Raw genomic sequence first — 26,259 nt, forward strand, 5'->3', positions numbered from 1 at the left:
ACAAATAAAATTAAAATTTTCTTTTGAAAAATGCAACCATTCCATCAGTATTTTCTTACGACGTTGTCACGTTCAACTATCGTCAGTAAGCCGACTTTACAGACAGCGAATTTTTTTTCCTAGGGCTTTTTAGCCTGTTATTGTAACTGTATATATATGTGTTACTCGCTGTCCTTTAAACTAACTGTATACCAAAAATCAAGTCGATCAGTGGTTTTGTTAAGGCTTAAAGTAAGAACAAACATAAAAACTGTATCAATTCAATCCAAACCATCTTAGTCCTTATCATCACTGACTACAATGTGATATATATGGTGAAATAAAATCCAAAATCCCTTGCCATTAGTAAATAAGCAACCAGATCCAAAATTGATCCCTCTCTTTATCTCACAAAATAAATAATGTGGCTAAATTCGAATAAGCTTATTAAAGGCACTTCTGATGTGTTGGTTTTTACATGGTAGGATGGTGATAACTATATTCGCAGACTTCCAGTTAAAGAGATGAGGGCCACAAAAACTATGAAAAATAAATGCTGGTTTAGTTACTCTAGTTACTTTGTATTTAGTACACTGTATCCGTCACACTGCGTTGCCCCGCCAACAGTTTTTTCCAGGCCACTGTTGGAATCGAAGCTACAAGGCTAAAGAAAATGCGGTTGACGTCCGCATTTTCTGTTTTCTTTCAAATGTTAAGCCAAGCGCTAACCAAAATAAGCAAAAGAATTGTTTTCATATTCTAGTATGTTTAATGAAAACAGCAAAGAAACTTAAACAAATTTAATTAGAAAAAGCGGGGATAGCCTAGGGGGTAAGGCGTCGGTTTTCCTGTCGATGAGACCGACCGTCGGTCTCCACGAAAGGAAAGCTAATGCCTTGCTGCCGAGCCCCGGCACGCATCACTAACTTTGACTTATTTAAATATCTTTTGCTTCAAACGGTGAAGGAAAACATCGTGAGGAAACCCTACATGCCTGAGAGTTCTCCATAATGTTCTCAACGGCGTATGAAGTCTACCAATCCCCACTTGACCAGCGTGGCCCATAGTCTACTATAGGTCTAACCCTTCTTATTCTGAGAAGAGACCCGTTTCTTGTAGTGGGCCGGTAATGGGTTGACGATAATGATGACGATGATTATATAAGATATAAAGCAATGATAAAAGAAGCAGTGCTTCACTAGCAGTCTATAAAGTTGCTTAGCTCTGTTTCGTTTCCGCGCACTAAACAAGTTTTAACTAGATTTTAACGTCGTGTTGCGACAATCCTTTTAAATTCTCAAATTCAAATTCAATTTTTATTTCTTTCAAGTAGGTTTACTCTGTTTTAACGTTAGGTCTGTAGGTTTGTAGTGACTATGCCACCAGTTTGGAAAGAAGATTATATAGAAAAAATACAGATGTGATTAAGAAAATTTGGTATTTGTGAACCCGTTCCTGATATACCACTATTTTTCCCAACTTTTTATTTAATTGATAAATTCGTGGTGGCAACCCTAAGCGCCCCCTTGAATAGCTGCCAACACGAATTAAACTTAAAAGTGTAACTCTAGAGTTGATTTTGCAATGAAACTAAACTTTATACTATTGTTATATTTTATAGGCAGGACTATACAGGGGTAATACCGGGGTGCGATTTTTTGTGAATCCTTTGTTCGAAGTCACATGTCCTACGTCACGTTTACCGAGCACCTGATGTTATAAAATTTCTTTTACGCAGCTTCACGCATTTTTTGTTATTGTTTTTCTACCTCTTCGAGCAATATTATTTTAAAATTACCTACAGCTTATTTGACATACCCAATTTATTGACGTTATAAAATAAGGATTTTAATTCTGAAACAGAACATTGTCAATAATGAAATAAGAGCTCTGAGCCACCAGATTTTGTCACATCTACTTATTTTTCTAATACTTATAGTAAGTTAAAGCCCTCGTTGGGTTTACCTACCTGGTTTTGGCCTGGTTCAAGGCCGTGGCTACATAACGTGACGCCAAACGATTGAGCGTTCCAGTACGATGCCGTGAAGAAACATATAGGGATTTAATATTTCTGTAATATCTCTAACAAGTTCATCATCGTCTTCATCACCTACCCATTATCGACCATTACAGGGCACGGGTCTCCTCCCACAATGAGAAGGGGTTAAGGCCGTAGTCCATTACGCTGGCTCAGTAGGGATTAGTGGACTCCACATACCTTTGAGATCTTTATGTAGAACTCTCTACGGCATTCAGGTTTCTTCACAAAGTTTTCCTTTACCGTCGAAGCTAGTGTTTTGATTACATAAAACGCACATAACTTAGAAAGTTACAGGGGGCTGGGAATCGAACTCGGACCCCCGAAATTGAAGTCGAGCTCCTACCCACTGCGCTATCACCGCTTCAGTTTATTTATTATTTGTAGGGTTAGAGGGTTAGTAAGTATTTATACAAAACTTTTATTCCATTATTTGATTACCTATCTTCTTCATCTCTTCTCTTCATCTAAGTACCCATAACACAAGCAACGCTTACTTTGGGGCTAGATGGCGATGTGTGTGTTGTGGCAGTATATTTATTTATTTATCTTCGTTTATTTAATCATAACTATGAAATCTATGATAAATAACATTGCCTAATTATTATCATGAGTAACTAAAATTACATACCTAATTGATAAAGGAAACTGTTGCGTTATTAGTTTCATTAATTACATGCAAATGATTTAATTTCAAGTTTTATGCCAAATGCAATGCGAATCGTATACCTAGTAACCTTATTGTTTTAAGACTGAACTAAACTAAATTTTTGATTAACACAATAGTTATACCTATATACATAGCCCACACTCTGCTAGCTATGGAGTAATCTAGAGTTATCGAATCTGAAATAAATAAAAAAACAAGGAACGAAAAAAGATTGGAAAGAAGAGTAATACTATAATGAAAAAAAATATATTAACTTAGCAATCAATAGATAATAGATAATTATTTAAACAACTTTGATATTTTTTCATTGCTCTTGAAATTTATATTGTAAGAGCAGTAAAATAATAGGGTAATAGGGAAAAATCTTGATGCATAATAAGAAGTAGGGAAGTTATAGTGGGCCGTCTGGAAACCCTCATGGCTTACAAGATGGTGGAGACATCTTCACCGCTCCCGAAAGGTACTTTGCGTAAACGTATTTTCCAGCGAAAAAAATAAAACTAGGGTACAAGAGTAACTAAAATATATACAATACCGTAAACAGTGCCGTGCTCTTCATATATTCGTCAAAGCTCTGCCTATCCTATTTTTTTAATATAACTCTTAAAGTAGGAGGATTTTTCCAACTTATGCCATATTCCTGCTTTATGCCTACCGTAATCATAAACTATATGCACGCCACTGACTGTATCTTCTATACGAGTATAACAATACATTATACAATACCTCTTATACCTCATGTATGTAAAAATATACATTTAAACTTGACAGTTATTGTGACCCTACTTATTTTGCAGTTTTCACGTACTTAATTCGAAATAACATACAATACATACTCGTATATAAGTACGTCTATAAGAACAAACAGACAATATGTTATTAGAAATTTCGCTTTTTACTTAGTTCATATATTATTACTCAGTACTAATAAACTAACCCCCAAATGCCTATATATTAGAAAACATATTAAACTATTATTTCTGCTAACAGGGTACCAGAGTTGAGTTTAAAATATTTCCACTGCCTACAGTAGCAAAACAATGCCTCATATTATATCAGACGTATGTAAAAATATACATTTAAACTTGACAGTTATTTTGACCCGAGAAGTGCCTTTTTGATTTCCATTGCCCTGAGTCTGTGTGCGGTCATACATTCAAGGTTACAGAAAAACATACGAGCATTAGCAATTCCAATCGAGAGTTTTTGCGCTGCGCCAATGTTTTATACATGTGGGGCCCGGTGAGATAGTGCCGTCAACCTCATGGTAATGCCTCCTACCTAGGCTGACATACCACAAATATACAAGTGAGTTATGTGCTTACGCATTTGAACCTACTTGTTTCGTTGGTATTGGTGCTAATTGTCTAATTTACTAGGTGAAGTAGGAACGAGATATATTTACATGGTCCCCTTCGAAGACCCCCTCTTTCCTTTTATCTATACTCATGGGCCAGCTTCTGGTCTCCGGGGGTGGTCTATTTTTTTCATTTCTGCCTGCCGCGATACATTATTTAAGAGAGTTCATACGTTTTCTGCGAGATTACCAGGCCTGGAAAACCATTGGATAAAAGATTTGGATAAATACTTTGCGGAATTCTATGATATGTTATGAAAATTAGGCTTAATTTGCTATACTCCGCGACAAGTCTTTTCGTGGAGTAAAGCAAATTGAGCTTTATTTTCATAATACTTATTGGAGAACCATTGACTGTATAAGCAGAGAACTTCGTAGGGCGTGCAAGGAACACGTCCTAAAGCGTGGCACCCTGTGTCTACCACGCCCTTTAGACCGGAACAGAGCATTGTAACAACGCGGCGGTACATGGCGGTAGTACTTCTATGGACGAGCTCTGTCACAAAAAGCTCTGCAAGCTCTAGAGCGTTTAGCTCTTAACTCTAGCGACTTCAAACGTTAATACAAACTAACTATCTACAACAATATATAATACAAAGTAAAAATATCGCTCTTTAGTACACCAAATAAACTTCACAAAGCCATTTACCTGCGCAGCTCTTATAAATAACAAAAGCACGTATTTTATATCGTAAATATTATGAAAATTAAATGGTAATTTCCAATTGGTATTATTAGACATAGAATACCAGTCCTTAAAAAATACACTAATTTATTTATTTAAAACAACCTTGTGAATATATTACATTTCCCTATCATCATATATCAACCCGGTCTACTACAGGGCACGAGTCTCCTCCAACAATGAGAAGGGGTTAAGGCCGTAGTCCACCACGCTGGCCCAGAACGGATTGGTGAACTTCTCACCCCTTTGAGAACATTATGGAGAGGTTTCCGGTTTAATCACGATGTTTTCCTTCACCGTTGAAGCAAGTGATATATTAATTACTTAAAACGCACATAACTTAGAAAAATTAGAGGTAAGTGCTGGGACTCGGCCCCCCGAATGTGAAGTTGAAGTTCTACTTACTGTGCTATCACCGCTTATTATATATTACTAGCGGACCCCAGCGGCATCTGTCGCTAATTCGTGAATCTAAACCATCCAGGGTGCCACCCAAACGCATACCAAAAAATGCATTCAAATCGATCCAGCCGTTTAAGAGGAGTTCAGTGACATACACACGCACACAAGAAATATATATATAAAGATTTATTTCTTTACAATACTCGCGCGACTCAAATCATTTAGAACGCGAGTTTATATACATTTTATTGTGTATTTTATAAGCATACATAAATGTTGCAAAAATTGTACAGTTAATCTTAATATATATAAAACTCCTGTCACGATGTTTGTCCTCAATGGACTCTTAAACTACTTAACCGATTTTAAATTAAATTGGCACACCGTGAGCAGTCTGGTCCAACTTAAGAGATAGGATAGCTTAGATCTTTAATTATAGTCGCAATTTTATTTTATTGCAAATTATTTGTCTATAATTAATTGACAGTCACATGTTAAATATATACTACTATACTCATTTAAGGCTTAGCGATACTGAATACTTTAAAAACAATATCAAACGCAGACGAAGTCGCGGGCAACAGCTAGTTATTTATAATTTTACTTTCCCAAGTATTTCGAAACGACAAAAATACTTATATTTATTAAAACAAATGCACATACTTAAAGCTTTTCTCGTAATGCTAGTGTAAAACATATGTAAGATAATCAACTTGAAATAATCATTGTCGAAATGTCGCAGGTCGAAGTATGATGCCTTTTGAGCATAAAAATAGATCTGTGATTCAAAGTAGGTAACAATTAATTAAATGAGCTTATACAAGGAGATTCATTTATCTTTATAGAGCGGCTATTGAGTTGCCGAAAGGGATTTTTATATTAATTTTCGATCCGATGCCTCACTTAAGGATTGGCCCGCTGTTGGTATTAAGTATCTAGGTATAATATAGATTTCCATTTAAAGGCTCTATCAAAACCTTGTTATGAAAAGTGATAATTGTACCACAACCTGTTGAACGCTTCTGTAAACTAAACAAAACTGATAGATCTAAAAGTAGGGCATTTTTTTTTGTACAGAGAGCATTGTGCCCTACTTTTCTAGTTGCTGGGGAAGTCTAAAACTCTGTATAATCAAAATGTCTAAAAATCGCCTCTTTCAGAAACACTGATCACATTACAAATTCTAGAGAGTTTTTTATTGTGACAGCTCGTCCGGAGCAGTACTAACCTTGCTTTTTTCGCAGCATTGTTGCAATTTGGTCCGGTCTGAAGGGCGTGGTTGCCGGTGCTATGAACATGAAGACGTCCCGAGTTGATGGACACAGGGCGGCACGTTGCGGAATTTTCGTTGCATGCCCTAGTTTTTCATTTATCATCAGGATATCTTGGTCCGTCAATTCATACTAAAAAAAAGGCACGTCATTTGCAGTTCAACCATATAAGGATGCTACCATTCTTATGTCCAACTATTCTGTCGTAGAACAGTGATGAAGGAACATAACCTTGGATTTCTCAGCGGCATCAGCAAAGTACCTACCCAAAGCAAATTGATGTAAAAAGATAAAAGCCCTTATACAACGTCGCCTCAGTGTTGCATACTGATGGCCGATTGGCGCAGTGGACAGCTACCCTGCTCTCTGAGTCCAAGTGGGTTTGATTTCCACAAATAGAAAATTATGTGATGAACATGAATCTTTTTCAGTGCCTGGATGTTTATCTATATAGTATATGTATTTTTAAATATATACATGAGTCATCTTAGTACTCATAACCAAAGCTACGTTTACTTTGAGGCTAGATGGCGACGTGTGTATTGTCGTAGTATATTTATGATTTATTTATTTATACTTACTGTATCCTGTCTGTTACTTATTCAACTGCTTAAATATCTTTGAGGCTAATCAATCAATTTGGGTCAAGCCGCTGCGGTTAGCCACAACTCAGTTGCGGGACATAAACACATGCGACAGATTACAATAATAAAACGTTAACAGTTAACACAGTTTGATAGCCTGGGACGAGGCTGTAACCACAGAATTAAGAACACACAAAACCCTCATTCAAACATTATTGCAATTAGCATCAAGTACATTGTGTCCAAAAACAGTAAATTGACCCGCACACGCGTCACTTCACAGAAACACTTCTAAAGTCATGTGGTTTTTGATGCTTTAATGTTATTCGTTTACAGGGTTCTGCATGTTCTTAATTCTGTGACTGTAACCAGACGATTAGCCTTTTAAGCGGTGTGAAAATATGGAGAAGTTTCTAGAAAAATATTTAAAACGAAAATTTTATATTCCCATAAAAAAGTTGTTCTGTCATTCTATCACCATCCCAAGGCGGTATGAAGTTGGCCGAGATAACTAGTATGTGCTAAATTTCATCAAGATCGCTTCAGCGGTTGAGCAGATCATAGGTAAAATACATACGCCACGGCCGAAGCCAGACGGAAAATTATAGAAATACTAAAGGCAAGCGTGCCTTAGCGTTTTTCACATTCAATAAATATTTTATTAAACCTATTTAGTGACTTATTACATGCTTATCAATTTAGGCATGACCAAAATTGACGCTTGGTATGTTATCCACAACTTGGATTATAAAGTATCTAACCCAACATTCACTTCTAGAAAACAGTGATAGGACCCTGGACTAGATTTAGCAGGCCTTTTGGGCACTGGTATTTATAAGTATCAAGTAATGTTATTTAGTTTTTAATTTTAAATGAAAATTTGTGTATAGGTACATTCAAAAATCGAAACTATAAATTAAACACTATTAATAGAAGTAGTAGATATTTTGGTGACAGTGCATGTCGGGAGTATATATCTGTGGCACCGTACTTCCTGAACGGATGAATCGATTCAGTTTTGTTTTTTTTTTTGTTTGAAAGGTGAATCAGTCGGGAGTGTTCTTAGTTTGATGAAAATCTATCTATCTTGGAATTAGTACTTTTTGCAGTGCAACAGTTGTGAGCTCTGGTTCGATCTCTGGCACGAGCAATTTGGAAATTAAAATTTTCTGAACTTGCTCGCTTCTACCGTGACTAAGTCATTGCGATTAACCTTTGCAGATTGATGCCGCATAAAAATCGAATAGAGGTATCATCATCATATAAACCCATTACTGGCCCACTACAGGGCACGTGTTTCCTCCTACAATGAGAATGGTTTAGACCGTAGTCCATCACGCTGGCCCACTGCTAATTGGTGGACTCCACACGCCTTTGGAATATTATAGAGAACTCTTAGGCCTGCAGGTTTCCTCGTCGTTGAAGAAAGTGATATTTTACTTGCTTAAAACGCACACAACTTAGTAAAGGTGCGTGCTGGGATTCGGCCCCTCGAAAGTGTAGCCGAAGTCCTAACCACTGGGCTATCACAGCTTTAGGTAGCTAGCTATCGTCCTGTAGTTACAATTTCTAATGGTTAAGTATTATACAAAGAGAATGTGGAGTTTTTTCCCCTTTTGAGACAATTTAAATTTGTTCGTGTAAATCGTCGAAATAATACCGTCAAAAGTTCCTGATCCTCGATTTTGTGAAATCGGTAAAAATCATGATATTTAGCTGAAAAATCGCTTTCGATTGAATGATAAATCTGTTTTGATTCCGGACGATCCCACTTCTGATATTACTCTTAGTTCAGTCTTCGGAATAATAGATTGTGGCACGTTACCATGAAATGTTCCCGTTAACCTTCATGAATAACAAAGTGAAATGAAAAACATCAAAGTGTTTAGGGTCTGCCCACATATTAAAGGTTAAGGCTAAATATAATAAAAGTTATTCATAGCTTTTGCCCCCGCGGCATTTAAGTACTTATCCTTTGTTACGACGATCGAGAGGCTAAACTAATAATATGTTAACTTTCACTAATAATTAGTTACCACACTTTCGTCTTTCCAGAAGTATACAAGACCAGGACGATAACCACCTCCAAGTTTTCGTTTGCGGATAGAACCTTTTTTACCTTTTAGGGCCATAATTACAATGGAAGCTTGCTTGGAAAACAGAAAACCTTTTCTGGGGACGCCAAATTTGCATGGCAATACACTTGACAGAGAAAGTAAATAGAAAAAAAGAGTTTTAATTTTAATAAGTTTGATTTTGGTTTCTTTGTTTGAAAAGTGATTACGCCGAGAGAGTTCTTAGCTATTTTTAAAGAAAATCATTCGAAGATTGACCGATAGACTTATAGAACACTATATAATTCTAATTTCAAAACCACCACAAAATGGCGAATTACATCTTTTTTTAAAGCTCCCTCAATACGGACTAGTGTCGGGAGAGTTTTAAATTTATAATTTAGTTTTTATCCTAATTATGGCGAAGTTTTTTATTTTCCTGATCTGATGTAAAATTTACTTTGACTAAAATTATAATGCCTAACTTCCAAATGAATTGGTACAAATGTGGCAAGCCCCTTCCGAAATAGACTATAATTTTTGAGCGCTTTGCGATATTTTTCACCTGCGCTCTTGCACGAGGCCTGTGGTCAAGGACATGGCAATATGAAATTCAGATTACGAAATTCGATTTTCATATAAATGGCTGGGTCAATGACACTTTTGAGTGATGCGCTTGCGCCAAAGTTAGAATGTACAGCTCAAGGCGTTGATTTAAATGATTTTTTTGCCGAAGTATTTACCTTGAATGATGGTTACTAGGTACCAAATAGGTTTTTAAATGGAATGTTTAAAATAATGCGTTTCCCATCCCGAAGACAGTGAGAAAGCATGTTAAACCCGCTTCGATTAGCATTACTAACATAAAGTAAACATGAAGTAGCTTGGAGGGTCTACGTTCGAAATCTTTCTCTCCTTAATAAAGTTTTATAACCAGCAGTTGGTTGTGGGACATTAAATTGGCTGCGTAATATGATAATAATTAGATACCTAGCCTACGTCCACATTGGACAAAACAAAACATAGGCAGATACCTAATTTAACTGACAACGGTCTCAAATTTTCGCTACTTTAGGATTAGTCTCATGATCTCATCCTCATTACATAAATAAACATATCAACAAACAGAATGGCAGTCCTTGTTACCACAACCAACCACACACATTAGCTCCTTTATTCTCAAAACAATAAAGACGATAGTTGTTTGAATTGCAACATGAGTTCAGCGTACTACACCGAAATTGAATCAAATAACTTCAACGTTGTATAGAACAAAAACAACACGTTTACGCAAAACATTAATTTATGCTGTATGCATTAAGGCCTATAATGGTGTGAAGTGATAATGTAAAATGACTCTCATAATAATTATGTGTCATTGTATATATTATGAAGTGAGTGTACTTGTTTGCTAACTACATATCGGCTATAAATTTGGTCCTAGGCAAAAGTTCTACGTACTATTTTTTAGTGACGACTAAAAAATAGTACCTAAAACTTTTAGACGAGCATAACTCCTCCTCACCTTTGAAACATTAAAAAAACTAGATATAAAACGGACATACACACACACACAACTTATAACACTCCGTGGTTTTTGCGTCAAGGGTTTAAAAACACATTTTTTACAGCGACGTTGCTATAAAATTGAAGAATTTGTTAATGACAAGGTTTCTTGAAAGCACACCGCTCCACTTTCATCACTTGCAAGAAAGAATAATTATTGTAAAAAATATGATGTTGGAAAAGAGTTGCTGCTGAGTTTCTCGTCGACTTCTTCTCGGTAAGGGTACCACGGGTTTCGAAGGCAGGTTGCCGCAACCCGTGGTAAAGTCACCATAAACAGAGACTTGACGTTCCAAAAGTGCTGCAACAGGCAATGCACAAGATATGTTTTACACAATATACATTTAAATAGACGCTCTTGTCTTGTGTAGTTGACGTATAAGCGGTTATCAATGTCGTTTCTCAACCTAGGTCTAGCTAAAGATGGATCCTTTTCTTTTCTTTTAAAGAAGAAGATGTCCGCCTTTATTATTTTCCTGTACGTATTATAACAAGATTACTCGCCATAGCAGTGATCACGATCCTCAGTCATGAGGAACCGACTAAAGAGAGAGAGATTATAGACATACACTAACGTTTTACGTAAGGGTAGTAGGTATAAAAACAGTTTATTATACAAAATCAAAAACTGAGCGAGGTTCACACTAGCCAAGCTACATTTGCCTCGCATAGCTACTCGTGTAACCCGGCCATCAAGTATAGAAATGCCAGCTATACAAATAAAATGGCAAGATTTTTCCACGACGTAGTTATATATACATATATTAATAATTTATTATGGATAGTGTTAAAGTTAATGTACCTAGTATTGTTATGCAGAGTAAAACATTATGCTGGAATGTAAATGAGTCACATAAAATTGAAAATAATAAACCATTTCCTAAAATAAATGTTAAGTAATAGGACTCATTTTTAAACGCATTAAATCTTGTAAAGCGGACGTCCGTCGAGCGCGTGGGTTCGCGATCGTCTAGGAAGCGTCGCGAGTCGCAAGAGTGTATATGACCCTTAACTACTATTATATTTGTTTGTATTATATGTGGAATATAAAGCTTCACATATCTATTTTTATATATGTTAAAGGGTTAATAAAAAAGCCTTTCATTGATTTTTTATGCGCAATACGCAGTATCTATAAACTGATCGCCTTTAAGTGAGTTAACGCAGTTCTGGGCCTCAAAAAAAAATAAGCTAAAGCTTTTGACTGTCCTAAAGACAAGCTAGCGCTAAGTTCGTGACGGAAAAAAAGATTTAAGACACTTGATAGAATAGAACTAGGATTTCAAATTATTGTGCTTAGTGTAAACAAGACATTCTGCGTGAACGCAGTCGCAAGCAGTTGCTAGTTTTACAAAAATAACAAGATGTAATGGAAATTTCCACGGTCGGGCGGTGACATATGGTTTTAAATTTTAAATCGCGTATTCTCACTGCCTGTTGAATAGATCGCTCCATTGTGAGGCGTTACGAATGACAATCATACAAATCCAGTTATAGGTAGAAACGCCGGCAGCCAGTGGTGGCAAACAGTTTATCGATATCCACGTTGTGTCCACACATAGAAGTCCAGTTGTTAGCAATAACGTTAGCCAGTGATGGCAAATATTTTATCGATATCCACGTTGTGTACAAACATAATAACTCAATGAGAGGTGTTGACAAATCCACTTTGCTTAAAATCCTAGAAATCCTGTTATAGGTAGCAACGTTACCAGCTTCGATACCAGATATCGTGATAAGATAGAAAAAGTGTTGGCCATTACTGGCCAAGACTTCATCGATATCCTTTTTATGTAACAGGTACCTGAAACCAGATCCATAGAGCTGTCGTTATATACTATGCTGAGAGCGCGACCGGCTCATCGTAGTGATCGATTTTTTTTATAGTTATAATTGATGGACCAAAAAGATGTCCCACCTGATGGTAAGTGGGAACGCGCCGTCTATAAACAGAGCAAGTATCCGAGGGACACGTCCTGCAAAATGCCACCCTTTTGACACTTTCGCATGCCACCCTTTAATCAGATGCGTAAGTGTTAAGCCTCATCTACCTGTAATTACACATATTATGTCGCTGCGATCGCTGCAATTTACAAGCAATCGATCTTTGCGAAGGATCTCCTTTAATGGGGACCTTTACCTTAGGGAAAAATTATTTCATTATCAAAGAGGAGGCGTGTCTAGACAAACTTTCTCCATAAGCTCAACAAAATAATAAGGAACAAGGAAACCAAGCATGCATGAGGTTTAGTAAAGTATTAACCATGTATATTTTTATCGATAAATTAACTATGAACATCACTCGAGTAGCCTTTATTGTATTAGTTTGAAACGATATTAGTCAATAGATTTAAACACGACTTCGCCCGCGTACACGTTAAATCCTTTTTAAGTTTTCTTGACCGTTAAGGTGTAGTGGTTCTACACAGGTAACATCATACATACCTACAGGTTAGCCCGCCTTAGGGCCGCCGTACACGGACTGCTCGAGCAGTTAGCGGCTGAGTGAAATACACGGACCGCTCGAGCGGTCGGCGTCGACTGCTTGAGCTGTCGGTTGTTGACTGCTCGAGCTACGACTCAACTGCTCGAGCAGTTGATTTTCTACCACAGTCGAGTCATGGATTCTGACGAGGAAGCACTGCTTTTGCTGCTCCTGCTCAGGCGGAGACGACGGCGGCGACGTCAAAAGAGAAAATTTTGGGTTCATCCAATTTTGCAATTAAGAGAACAACGTGGACAATTCCATCATTTGTTTATGGAACTTAGAAGTGATGAAGAAAAATTTTTCAACTATTTTAGAATGTCAAAGTCTTCGTTTGATGAATTGTATAATATACTAAAGTCTCACATTAAACGGGAAGACACAATTATGAGGAGAAGTATCGAACCTGAAGAAAGACTAGCAGTAACATTGAGGTAAGAAAAATATATAGTAATTATTAAAATTTTTATTCATTAAAAATATTGGAAATTACATCATCGGACATTACAGAACATGATGAAAGGTCTTCAAATTGAGAATTTTGGTCATCAGCCATTGATGTAGAGGGGCCGGTTGCTGATCTAGAGGGACCAGGCACTGATGTAGAGGTAGAGGGGCCAGTATTATAACCCCATGGTCCACGATAATCATTAAACGATGAATATCCCCTGTCACCATAACTCGAAGGATATGTGTGATTTGTCATCCCTTTAAAGTATTTCACTACGTTAAGTATTTCGGTCTTAGCATCTAATTTATAATGCTCATTAATTTTTTTGAATTCGCCAACTAATGATAGTAAAAACAATTTATCTTCATCTTCATTATCAATGCGCGAATTCTGCGTTTTTTCATCTAAACGTTTGGATAATTTTTCAATTAAGACGTTCTCATCTGTGATTTTAGTAGTTAATTTTCTTTTGTTTCTTTCTCTGGGTATTTTATTTTGACCATTTTCGGTTTCTCCGGACGTAATTTCAGTGTGCTCACTCTCTTGTAAACTATTTGTTTTGTCGGGTCTATCTTCTATTATTGCCTTTAAAAAAGACATCTGCTGATAATATGCATATGGCCGAATGTTGAGGGCTGCTGAACCACTCTTTGGTTTAATTTTTTTAGCATATCTGGTGTATCCATCTCTTAATGTTTTCCATTTTTTCTGTATTAACATGGCTGTAACAACAAAAAAATATAAGTTAGTATAATTGATTGATTTATAAATATGTTTTACAGGTATTTGGCAACTGGATGTACATTTATGGATTTGCAATATAGTTTTAGAATAGCATCAACAACAATAGGTAAGATAGTGAGGGATGTTTGCAGAAATATATGGATACATATGAAGGATATGTGTATGGAACAACTAACTAAAGATAAATGGAAAGACATAATAAATGGTTTCAAAAAAAATGCTCAGTTTCCGAACTGCCTCGGTGCCGTTGATGGCAAACATATTAGAATAATACAACCCGCGCAAAGTGGATCGTCATATTATAACTATAAAAATTATTTTTCGATAATACTTCTAGCAGTATGTGATAGTAATCATATGTTCACTTTCGTGGATATAGGCTCATATGGAAGGCACGCTGACTCGACTATTTTCGAAGAGAGTTGTCTATATAAAATGTTACAAGAAAAAAAGTTAAATATACCTCCACCTTCTGCAATATCACAAAATGGACCGTTATTACCGAATGTGTTTATTGGGGATGAAGCGTTTAGCTTGCAGGAAAATTTAATGCGTCCATATGGTGGCAAGAATTTACCAGAGAAAAAAAAAATTTTTAACTATCGGTTATCACGTGCGAGGCGATATATTGAATGCACGTTTGGCATATTAGCTAATAAATGGCGGATCTTTCATAGACCACTCAACGTCAACGTTGATTTCGCAGTGGATATAGTAAAATCATCGTGTGTTCTTCACAACTACGTAAAACAACGAGATGGAAATAAATTTGAGGATACGTTTGAGGGTCTTCCTTATTCTATAATACATTCAACCCAGCAAGTTCGTCCAGGTGGACCTATGTTAACAACAATCCGTGAAGAATTTGCTAATTACTTTGTGAGCGAAGAAGGCAAACTAGATTGGCAATGGAATATGATATAAATCAAAAGGGCGCCGTCCGTATAACATAGCCTCTGTATTCTTTTAAATATTAAAAATATAATAAGAAGCAAAACAACTATTATATTGTTACCAGTCTGTTTTTTAATAATAAATAAAATAATAAATGTGTGTGTTAAATGACTGACTTTTTTACTTACCGATTTGATTTTTTTCTTCAACTGGTTTTTCATCAAAGTTCTCAATTACTTGGGCACAAATAATTGCCCATGCATTGTTCTTCTTTATTTTGTCGCTGTGTTCCTTAAGTTTATAGTTCCAAATAAGTTCTTGCGTTTTAATTGCGCTAATAAGGGCATCACTATCGCACACGCCCTCCATGTTCAAAAAACAGCCGGCAAATGAGAAAACAGACGCCGCGAGGCCGCAAAGGGCGGGGGGGAGAGGGAAGTCGGAGAGCTGTCGACTGCTCTAGCGCAGTCAACGGCTCGAGCAGTCGGTGTATGCCTCGCAACCGCTCGCGAGCGGTCGACGGCACGATGGAATTTCATCATGCAGTTGACGGCTTGAAGCGGTCGCGACTGCTCGAGCAGTCGTGTGTACGGCAGCGAATGAATGACTATAGTTCACTGCGCGGTCGCGGCTTTAAGCAGTCGGTCTCAACTGCTTGAAGCAGTCCGTGTACGGCGGCCCTTACACCGCTACATCACAAACCACTAGATAAGATTCTTGTCGCCGACCTAACATGTAATAGAATAAAAAAAGTATTTCATTGCGTTTTTCCCATAGCAATATTCCGGCCTACACAATCTGTTAAAAAATGGCGTCAAATATTTGCCCGGTTGCTGCGTGTTAGAAGAACAACGAACTAACTTTCGCCTTTATAGTAGTTAGAAGGGGAATAACAATGTAAATTATCGACAAAATAGCACAAGTGGTTTTGAATATTTGTATATTTTAAAAGTGATTCATAAACATGGCTGCCGTTGACATATCACGATTCTAATCAAACGGTGTCGATAAAAAAACTAACCAACGCGCAAATTAAATGATTGTCATGATTACATAATACAACACAAATTAAACAAACCCACACCTAACTATTTGAATGTTTCTAGAAAATTCTAAGTTCAACAATAAATTTTTAATTGGACACCCTTGGTCTATTAATGTCCCACAGGCCACGACTGGGATGGTATCTGTCATAGCGAGCGGTATTAAGAGTTTGTTACGTTTCTTAGTGCGGAATGGTGGGCTTATACGAGTTTAACCACAATTACGGAATAGAAAAAGTATTAGAAAAATGTAATTCGAGGTAGCTTTTTTATACTTTTTTTCCATTGAGAAAATTTTACTTAATAAATATCTAATATTTAGCTTAGCTTAACTTATTGTTATGGTGCGGGTCATCTCTACCAGAGACATTTATGCAGCAATATACATATCGGCTAGAGAACGCAACGTTGACACTTTAAAACCTCGCTCCTCTCGGTCAATTAGTAGTTACCTATAGAGAGCGGAAAAAGGTCAGGAAGTGGGTCAATGTTTTTTATTAATTAATTGATTGATGAAAAACAAGCTATTGAATTTATAATGTGACCTTCCTTTCCTCCAAAAACCTTTAGTAGTTTCTTATATAGGTACTATGTGCTTTTTCCGCTTATGTTTATCAGGTGTTCGAGAATCAATCGCTCTTACTGTGACCGACCAAAAATATAGTTGTTAAATGCGATTTGTATTCAATATTTATGTATGCCCACGAATATCAATGCCCACGAATAAATATTTTATGGAATCGTCAAATTTCCGTGAAGTCCATCATTTTCATGAAGTTGTAGCAACTATAGATCATCATCATGATCATTTCGATCATTTGCGGCCCAATACAGGGATCTCCTCCCACAATGAGAAGGGATTAAGACTGTAGTCCGCACGCTGGCCTAGTGTGGATTGGTGGACTCCACACACCTTTAAGAACGTTATGGAGAACTACCAAGCGTACAGGTTTCCTCACGATGTTTTCCTTCACCGTTGAAGCGAGTGATATTTTAATTACTTAAAACTTTTTAAAAGTTAAAGGTGCGTGCTGGGATTCGAACTCGGGTCCCCAAAATTGAAGTCGAGCTCCTACGCACTGGGCTATATCACCCCTCATGAGTAAAATGTTCATATAACCTTTTATTCCTTGGAACTAGCATGTTAGATTCCCACGAAATTCTGCATTATTTCAACAAAAGAAAAAAAGATAGATTTCTAAGATAGATAGGTATACTATCTCTAGCGTTCTGAAGTGCACCAGGTGCAGATTGCTAGACTCCACTTTGAAAACAATATGGGGATTGGGGAACTGTCAGGCATGCAGGTTTCAGCAGTCATGTGAACATGCCGGTTGGAGAAAGCCTTGGAGAAAGTAAACATGCCGGTTTCTTAACGATGTTTTCCTCCACCGCTAAAGCCATGTCCTAAAATCAAATTTATACACATAACTCCGAAATGTCTGGCATGCGTTCCCTGATCCCTAAAGGTCGAAGATCGAAGCTTCTAGACGGATTATCGAAGCTTCTATCACGGATTGAAAATAATTGTGTGTACTGTACAGTAAATTATGTGTACCTACTGATATTTGTTATTACCTACATGAAATAATAATACACCAAGTTGAAATAACATCTAATAATAACTATTATGATAAGAGATAATGGTGCAAAACAGAATTGTAGGCACAAACGAAATACTAAGACGCACTTTCCAACCGAAATGTTTACAATTTACGTAACATTTGTTTCTACCGGCTGATTATGTAATAGTATCTAATCAACAATTAGGTATACAGTGGTGCTTATTCAGTGTTGTTGACAATTTACGACAAAAAAATAATAACGCACATTACTCTGAAAAGTTTGGGGTGCGCTCCGGGATTTATTTTTATTTATTATATTTATACATTTTATTTGTACACCACAAATAGGAAAAAAAAAAGGACACAACAAAAATAAACTTAAAAAGTAGGATCCAAAGGGCGGCCTTATCGCTTAGAAGCGATCTCTTTCAGGCAACCTTAGGATTAGGAAAACCAAGAGAAACCGATTGGTGGGGTGTAGTATTATTATATACATACTTACGAACAATTACACACTAATACTTCTCTCGGGATCTCTTTAGGCCGAAGATCGCTCTTGACTATCACGGATTGAAAATAATTATATGTACTGTAAATTATTTGTACCTACTGATATTTGTGATTACCTACAATTGATATGGGGAATTACGGTCTTTATTATTTTCAAGCGCCTCTTAGACGTCCTTACAGAGGGTCAGCGCCTGGTCCCCAGCTGCCAGGGGTAATTTGGGAATTTATAATTTCCGAATTTTCTCTAGACTGCTCATGTGCGAGGCTTCGGCCGTTACCACCCTATCAGAAAAGAGATGCCGAAACGAGACGCCGCGTGGGAACCGATAATATTGCATTCATATCCCTGGAAAAAAATCATGACATGCATTATCTAATCGGGTGTATATTTTAAAAGTAGATATTAGGAAATAATAGATGTATGCTAATACTATGTTATATAATATTAAATAATCGCCTTATTTCAATTTGTTTTCATGACATACCACAGTAATTTTATATTTTTAATTTTTAACATAATTTTATGACAAAACAATTGGCTGAGCAATTATTTAATATTAAAATAGATTAATTAACATGACGATTTTTAATAGTAAATAATTATTCTGACACCTGATATATATTTTTACTAACACTAATTAGAATCCTGAAATCGTGTATTTGTAATTGTTATAAGGGTCAAACTGTTTGTTATTGCTATGCCCTGACAGGGCCTCATGACTATGTAAAGACATGGATGCAAAAAATAAATAAATAAATAAATAAAAATAGAAGCTTCCGGCTTAGACTGCATCATTACTTACCACATGGTGAGAAGGCAGTCATGTACTATCATTTAGTAAATTATAAAATAAAAATGATCGTCTGCCAACCAAGTGGAGGTTCTACCAACGCTGTGTTTTCATTCCAATGTCATTCTAGCACGTTGGGACCCCAGCATCCTTCGGTTCTATGACGTTAACTCGTTTATTTCAGAAATTTCCTTAATCACGTATATTCTTTCCAACGCCCACTAAGCTAATCTAAACTTTTTTTGTAAAGAGAACACTAAAACTTTTCCCAAATAGTTGTCGAGTTATTATTTTGATTTCTAAACGATTTGGATTCCTTATTCGAACTTCAATTACCGTAGTCCGTAAAGTTTAATTTCTGCATAGTTGTACATTTAAGTACAGAAATGGCATTGTAAGTAATGAAAATCTTCAATGTTATAAAAGGAGTTAGTTAATGGAAGAAGTGTTGAATAAAGCCATTTATGTTTTATATCTTTTCCTCCGAATCATGGCGTTTTGTTCGAGTCACGTCGCGTCGCCCCCATTGCTTATTCTATACGGAGTTGTCTTGTATTTGTTACTTCTTACTACTATGAATGTTATTGGGTAGGGTGCCCTTTATATGTATCGACATTTCGTAGACTTTTGGTGCAGTAGTTTTTTTTCTTGTATTTTCTAGTTACTTAACAGCAGTTTTTTTTTAATTTATGATCTGTAAAATTTTGTTTAACTTACTTCAACTTGCTGTTATCTACGATTTTAAGACATCTTGCATAAATGCAGGCGTTACTTCGCGGAATTCTATTCTAGGTGTCGTACGATGCGACTAAGAAAATATAACGGAAGCCGGGCAGCAGTGTCCTCTGTGCTACTACTACCATCTACTGCGATCTGCCCAGCGTGGTGATTCAAATCCTCCCATCGCGAGGCTTTTAGCCCAGCACGATTAGCATAGACACAGTGGCGTGCACTACATACATGTACAAAAGCACTGCATACCCAAATAATTTTATATAACTCGTATTGGAGGGGAATTTTTCCATTTTATGCCATGTACCTGCTTTATGCATACCCTGGTCGAAAACCCTGTGCACGCCACTGCATAGACAAGAGACTTTTTCTTCCCGAATCAACTTATCAAGCATAAAATTTTTTCGTCTCCCACAGCTTTATCAACTCTCCGGGAATTAGCGCATAAGTGGAAATTATATCCAAATAATATACGATAAACGTTTTAATAAATTACTATAATATGTATGCATAAAGCGCGTAGAAATAAAGCTCATCGCATACAGAATACGCTGCCGCAGCCGCACTGCAGGATATACTTTTAATATAAGAAGATAGTCTTGACAGCCGGTTGGCGCAGTGGGCAGCGACCCTGCTTTCTGCATCTAAGGCCATGAGATGAACGTGAATGTTTTTCAATGTCTGGGTGTTTATTTGTATATTATATAAGTATTTATGTGTATTATATACATAAACATATTCATCAACTATCTTAGTACCCAAAACACAAGCTACGCTTACTTTGGGGCTAGATGGTGATGTATGTATTGTCGTAGATCTATTTTTACTTAATAAAGTACTTTAAAATATAAATATAACCTAAAATAAACTATTTAATACTAAATAAAATCTAAAACGTCCTCGAAACCACTGCAGCGAGGCACAGTTCCTAAGATGTAAGTATGAAGTATGAAAAGTAATGCTGGCAGCATTGCCCCTTTGGATGGCCAAACTAATTCGTTGGCCAAGGTAACTGCCCGCTCTAGGATCACCGGTAGACTCGATAACCCTTTTCCATAATTCTTTGAAAAGGGCTCTTGCCTCCGGACCCCACGGTCCCAAAGTCTCTACTCCAAAAGGCACAAAAATGAAGCTATTTATTTTTTGTCGTAGTATATTATTATTTGGTTTCGAAGAGGTTTTAGATTTTATTTAGTTTATTTTAAGTTATATTTATAAAACAACTAGCTGTTGCCCGCGACTTCGTCTGCGTTTGATTTTGGTTTTAAAGTATTCAGTATCGCTAAGCCTTAAATGAGTAAAGTAGTATATCTTAATATATATAAATCTCTTGTATAAATATATATAACATGTGACTGTCAATTAATTATAGACAAATAAATTGCAATAAAATAAAATTGCGACTATAATTAAAGATATAAGCTATCCTATCTCTTAAGTTGGACCAGACTGCTCACGGTGTGCCAATTTAATTTAAAATCGGTTAAGTATTTTAGGAGTCCATGGCGGACAAACATCGTGACAGGAGATTTATATATATTAAGATTATTTTAAAGAATAAATAAATAGTTTTTATTAAGTATTATTTTGAATAAAATACGTGTGATAATTAACGGGGGTAAACTTCTCCTGGTCCCTGTTGCACGTGGACATTTAATTTAATAATTTAACCCCTAGCCAGGGTATTTAATCGAGGTATATAGTTTTCTATGGACTGCTATAGGCTATTGCAGGGGTTCCCAACATTATCAAGCCAGCGCACTCACAGGTTAAGAAATTTGTCACGGCGCCCGCGACCTGACCTACCTAGTTAAAATACTTGTAACTTAGGCAGATAGGCGCAAAATATAAAACATCCTCATTCTGAAAATAAGAAAACCTTAAAAAAATATTATTTAATAAATTTTAACAAAAAGGAATTGAGAAATATAAAACTATCTACCTACCTACAACTTGGTGATCTCCACACAATTTTTCAAAGTGTAGCTGTGGCACCGCTGCACAAAGAGTTTAAAAAAATATTTATCATTTTATTTTTGAAGTTCAGTATGAGCGCCTCTCGATGCACGTCTGTATTTTCATCGCGCTCTGATTAGGAAGACCTGGGCTATTGATTGATATGTATAGATTGATGTAAAAGCATGGTAACCCTATATTGTAGATGCAATAGTGCAGTTGTTTACAATCCGTGACCCGCTTTATTCAAGGCATGTTGTTTCCCCGTCGCATGCCGCGCTCGGTAACTCGATACCGTTTATGTATAAATCACTAATCACAATGATACTGATCACGTAGCTCTATATCACTAGTATATGCCCGCAACTTTGTCCGCGTAGTTTCTCCGATTATCCTGTTAAATGGTTTTATTAACACGGATGTTGTCCGCGGCATCGTCCGCGCTTATTACGGTTTCTTACAAATCCCACGGGAACGGTATAAAAACTACTTAGCCTAAGTTCTATTCCTCACTTTAAACTGTTAACACCACCTACCCTTTTTTATTCCACTACAAGTTAGCGTTGACTGCAATGTCACCTGGTGGTAAGTGAATATGCAGTCTAAGATGGTAGCGGGCTAATCTGTTAGGGAGTATGGTAGTCATACCCCTAGTAGGTTTCTACGCGACATCGCACCGGAACACTAAATCGCTTAGCGGCACGTCTTCGTCGGTAGGCTACTAGCCACAGAGAAAGTCTGCACCCGACTTAATCAAATTTGGTGCAGTGGCGTGCACTTATACATGCACAAAAGCACTGCATACCCTAACGTTTTCATATAGCTGGCAACAGAGGGGGATTTTACTTCTTTATGCTTACCCTGGTCCAAATTCCTGTGCACGCCACTGTTTGGTGATATACCTATAAACAGCACCTATCGGGTCTCAGCTATGAATTGGACGGCATTCGTAAAGATTAAAGGATAGCAACTTTAGTACTTACCTATTCTCCGCCATATGTACTTATGCATATTTATTACCTACCCAATGACTTACTTTAAAACACGGACAAAGTCGAGGTGAATCACCAGTTTCCACAGACATGATGGCAACGATACAACATTCGATATAGATAAGATATGCTTCATATCTTCATCAAACGTACTATATACCCACTTACCTATGTATTGAGACCAATTTTCGCACGTGAGCACTAGAGATAATAGGGGACCCGGATGGGAGAGTAGGTATTTAATATTAGATCGCCAACTTTAAGGTTTTCTACGTAGAATCTATTATTTCTAATTTATCTCATTATGTAAACATCATATTTTTGTTACTTACTTATTAGTATAAAGTATATTTTAAAAATAGAAGAAAAGCAAATATATAATTTAAGATGAATGGAGAATGAACGTTTACTTTTGGTAGGAAGTTATTAATATGTATTTATATTCTTAGAGCTTTGCGCACCGCTTTAATAAATAAATAAATAAATATACTACAACAATACACACATCGCCATCTAGCCCCAAAGTAAGCATAGCTTGTGTTATGGGTACTAAGATGACTGATGAATAATTATAATATGAATATTATACATAAATACTTATTATATATAGATAAACACCCAGACACTGAAAAACATTCATGTTCATCACATAAAGATTGTCCAGTTGTCATGTTTTTCACATCCAGTTGTGGGAATCGAACCCACAGCTCACAAAGCAGGGTCGCTGCCCACTGCGCCAATCGGCCGTCATAAGGATTCATATGTGAGTCAATTCCTCATAATGGTTGCCTAGAAGAAACCACTATAAGCGATAAGGCCGCGTTTGTTACACAAATTTAAATGACTTATACCTTCGTTCCCTTTTATTTATTTGTGTTTTGTTCTAGTGTGCAATAAAGTATTTCTGATTGATTGATTGAAGTTGACTAATATTTATATAAAACATAAAATCTGTTTGGTACCTCAATTATATTACTATATACTATATTACCATGTTTATATTCACATTCATAGAGAACAATGTTTGTCTTAAAATATTAAATATTAATAAACCATATGTATAAATATTTAAAAAAAATCTATTGTAATAATAATAATATTCTTTATTTATAATAAATATAATAACACATAAAACCCGCCAGTTATTTACTTTTTTTTTTGAATATTTTTTCTTAAAAAATATTAAAAAAAACCGGTATACGTTGCCGGTATTTACCTTCTCTGCATAAACCGTAAATAAAAAGTTCATGTTCAACTTTTTATTGGTTCAATTTATTTATTTCACGTGAAGCGGTATGTACAAACAGCGTTATTATAATAAAGAATATTATTATTATTACAATAATCTATATAGTTAATAACATAAAATATAAAATGAACAGTAAAAAGCATTAAAAGTTGGAGTTTTTAACTCTGTTACATAGGGAACGTGTAATTTAATATACCTACTCAGTTCTTTTAAATTAGTAAGTCGTATCGATCGATCTATGATATCATATTTATTTGGTAACCATAATAAACTATATGAACAAAGCTGGGAAAGTTCATTAGCTGTAGTTTACTCAGACAATTCGGCAGCACTTTGGCGCCCACTCTAGAGACCGAGAACTTCATATAAACAATGACAAATGAAACGCCCGCGAACGATTTATGAACAATTCAGACGGAGATTTTCATTTCCTGCAAAAAATGTTATACAAGATCTGCACTTTCCTTGCTACTATGCAAAAGGGAACAAATAATATCTATACCTACCTATTATTTTTAACATTTTTATTGCCACCCCTTAAACATGTTGTAGATACCTAATATTTATTTCTTGATATTTAGTTGTTTGACCGCTGACTGGCGCAGTGGGCAGCGACCCTGCTTTCTGAGACCAAGGCCGTGGGTTCGATTCAACTGGAAAATATTTATGAGATAAACATGAATGTTTTTCAGTGTATGGGTGATTATCTGTATAAGTATTTACGTATCCATTGAAATATTCATCAGTCATCTTAGTACCCATAACACAAGCTACGCTTACTTTGGGGCTAGATGGCGATGTGTGTATTGTCGTAGTATATTTATTTATTTATTTAAAGTCGGGTTTTTGTATGAAATAGCTTTTTCACGCTTTTTGTCATTTAGTGGGAATGTTTGCAAATATGTAAGTTGTAACAGCCAAATCTCTCTCATTTTCTCTAAGCCGGGGCGCGGCCCGGCGCGTCGGTTGAGAAGTTCTATCGGCACTTAACCCTCAGCTCCTTTATTGTGACGAGCATAAATTGCTTATCATAATCGAATCGCAAACCGTGTGATACTTATTATTGTGTAATTCCGGTGGCTATCCGGGATCTTCATCATCAGGTCCACACGACTAAATGGTGCTTTTCGAAAGTATGCACGAGTTACTTTCAAAAATACTCAAATATCTACAGGTGTGCCTATAATATTTGAAGACTTCTCGCGATTTCCAAAGAATCCCTCCTATAGATCTTGACCTGATGAAAATAGAATTTTCTAGATTTTTTAATAGAAATTTTAAATTCAAAGTTTTAAATTAATTTATATCAAGTATGCCTACTTTATTAGCACTTTTGAAACGTCAACTATGTATGTTTGTAGTGACTCTACCACCGGTTCGGAAAGCAGATTCTACCGAGAAGAGCCGGCAAGAAACTCAGTAGTTGCTCTTTATACTAAATGATAAAGTTCCGAGGTAACAATATAGGGGGTGTTCATAAAATACGTGAGATTTTTAAGGGGGGGAGGTGGTCGAGTCAAATCTCATCTAATCTTACGTTGGAGAGAGGGGGGGTCTCGGCAAATATCACGCAATTTTTTTTCTGATTTAAACAAATAAAAAATTATACTATTTTGGTCCATTTAATCTAGATTGTACATGCTTAATAGTTAATTTTAAATGCAATCCTAATACGATAAAGATCATTCACTAATTCGTTCATGATAAAATAATTTCATTCATACTTCGACGTTACACATCTACTGATCCATGTTTTTTTTCTTTTTACAATAACAATACAACGCGTTTACGTAAGAAACCCACATTTTGAAAAATCTCACGTGAGATTGGGGGATGGGAGAGGGGGTTGAATAAAATCTCACGACATCTCACCAGGGGGTAAGGGAGGGACAGAAAATTAAAAAAAACACCTCACGTAATTTATGGACGCCCCCTAATAAGAAAATAACCTACCAACCATTGCATACATCTGAGACCAGAGAAAACTCAGAAATCATAAATTCTCAAATTGAATCGAACCCGGGTCCTGCCAGTTTAAACCACAACGCTCACCACTGCGGGAAGGTCGACAAAAACTTACTGTTTAATAGATGTGAAAGAGCTTAAAACAAAAGAAAAATGGCCGCCGCGTGATGAACGAGATGTGAAAGAGGTAAAAGAAAAAAAATTGGCCGTCTGTTATTCAAGTACTTTCATATTTCATGATTGTCTCGCCTGACTTTGTTTATAAACACTTCACTC

The 26,259-nt window shown here is 36.3% G+C and overlaps 2 protein-coding genes across 2 annotated transcripts; one reads left to right on the forward strand and one right to left on the reverse strand.

The window, feature by feature from the left end:
- The first annotated feature begins 13,076 nt into the window (after nucleotides 1-13,076).
- LOC120625814 (protein ALP1-like) lies at nucleotides 13,077-15,370 on the forward strand. Its single transcript, XM_039893036.1, has 2 exons — nucleotides 13,077-13,525; nucleotides 14,325-15,370. Exons 1-2 carry the CDS (start codon nucleotides 13,227-13,229, stop codon nucleotides 15,208-15,210), a joined length of 1,185 nt encoding a protein of 394 aa, XP_039748970.1. The 5' UTR covers nucleotides 13,077-13,226; the 3' UTR covers nucleotides 15,211-15,370.
- LOC120625815 lies at nucleotides 13,540-15,563 on the reverse strand. Its single transcript, XM_039893037.1, has 2 exons — nucleotides 15,369-15,563; nucleotides 13,540-14,264 (listed from the first exon to the last, which is right to left on the reverse strand). Exons 1-2 carry the CDS (start codon nucleotides 15,547-15,549, stop codon nucleotides 13,558-13,560), a joined length of 888 nt encoding a protein of 295 aa, XP_039748971.1. The 5' UTR covers nucleotides 15,550-15,563; the 3' UTR covers nucleotides 13,540-13,557.
- Nucleotides 15,564-26,259: the final 10,696 nt, after the last annotated feature.

Source organism: Pararge aegeria, chromosome 8, assembly GCF_905163445.1.
Source record: "Pararge aegeria chromosome 8, ilParAegt1.1, whole genome shotgun sequence".
Classification (NCBI taxonomy): domain Eukaryota; kingdom Metazoa; phylum Arthropoda; class Insecta; order Lepidoptera; family Nymphalidae; genus Pararge; species Pararge aegeria.

What these genes read in the sequence shown, in the direction of transcription:
- LOC120625814 (XM_039893036.1), top strand. Translation starts at nt 13,227, where the DNA reads ATGGATTCTGACGAGGAAGCACTGCTTTTGCTGCTCCTGCTCAGGCGG. An exon ending in AGACTAGCAGTAACATTGAG is followed by an intron (nt 13,526 to 14,324) that starts GTAAGAAAAATA and finishes TATGTTTTACAG; the next exon opens with GTATTTGGCAACTGGATGTA.
- LOC120625815 (XM_039893037.1), bottom strand. Translation starts at nt 15,549, where the DNA reads ATGGAGGGCGTGTGCGATAGTGATGCCCTTATTAGCGCAATTAAAACG. An exon ending in TGAAGAAAAAAATCAAATCG is followed by an intron (nt 14,265 to 15,368) that starts GTAAGTAAAAAA and finishes TTGTTGTTACAG; the next exon opens with CCATGTTAATACAGAAAAAA.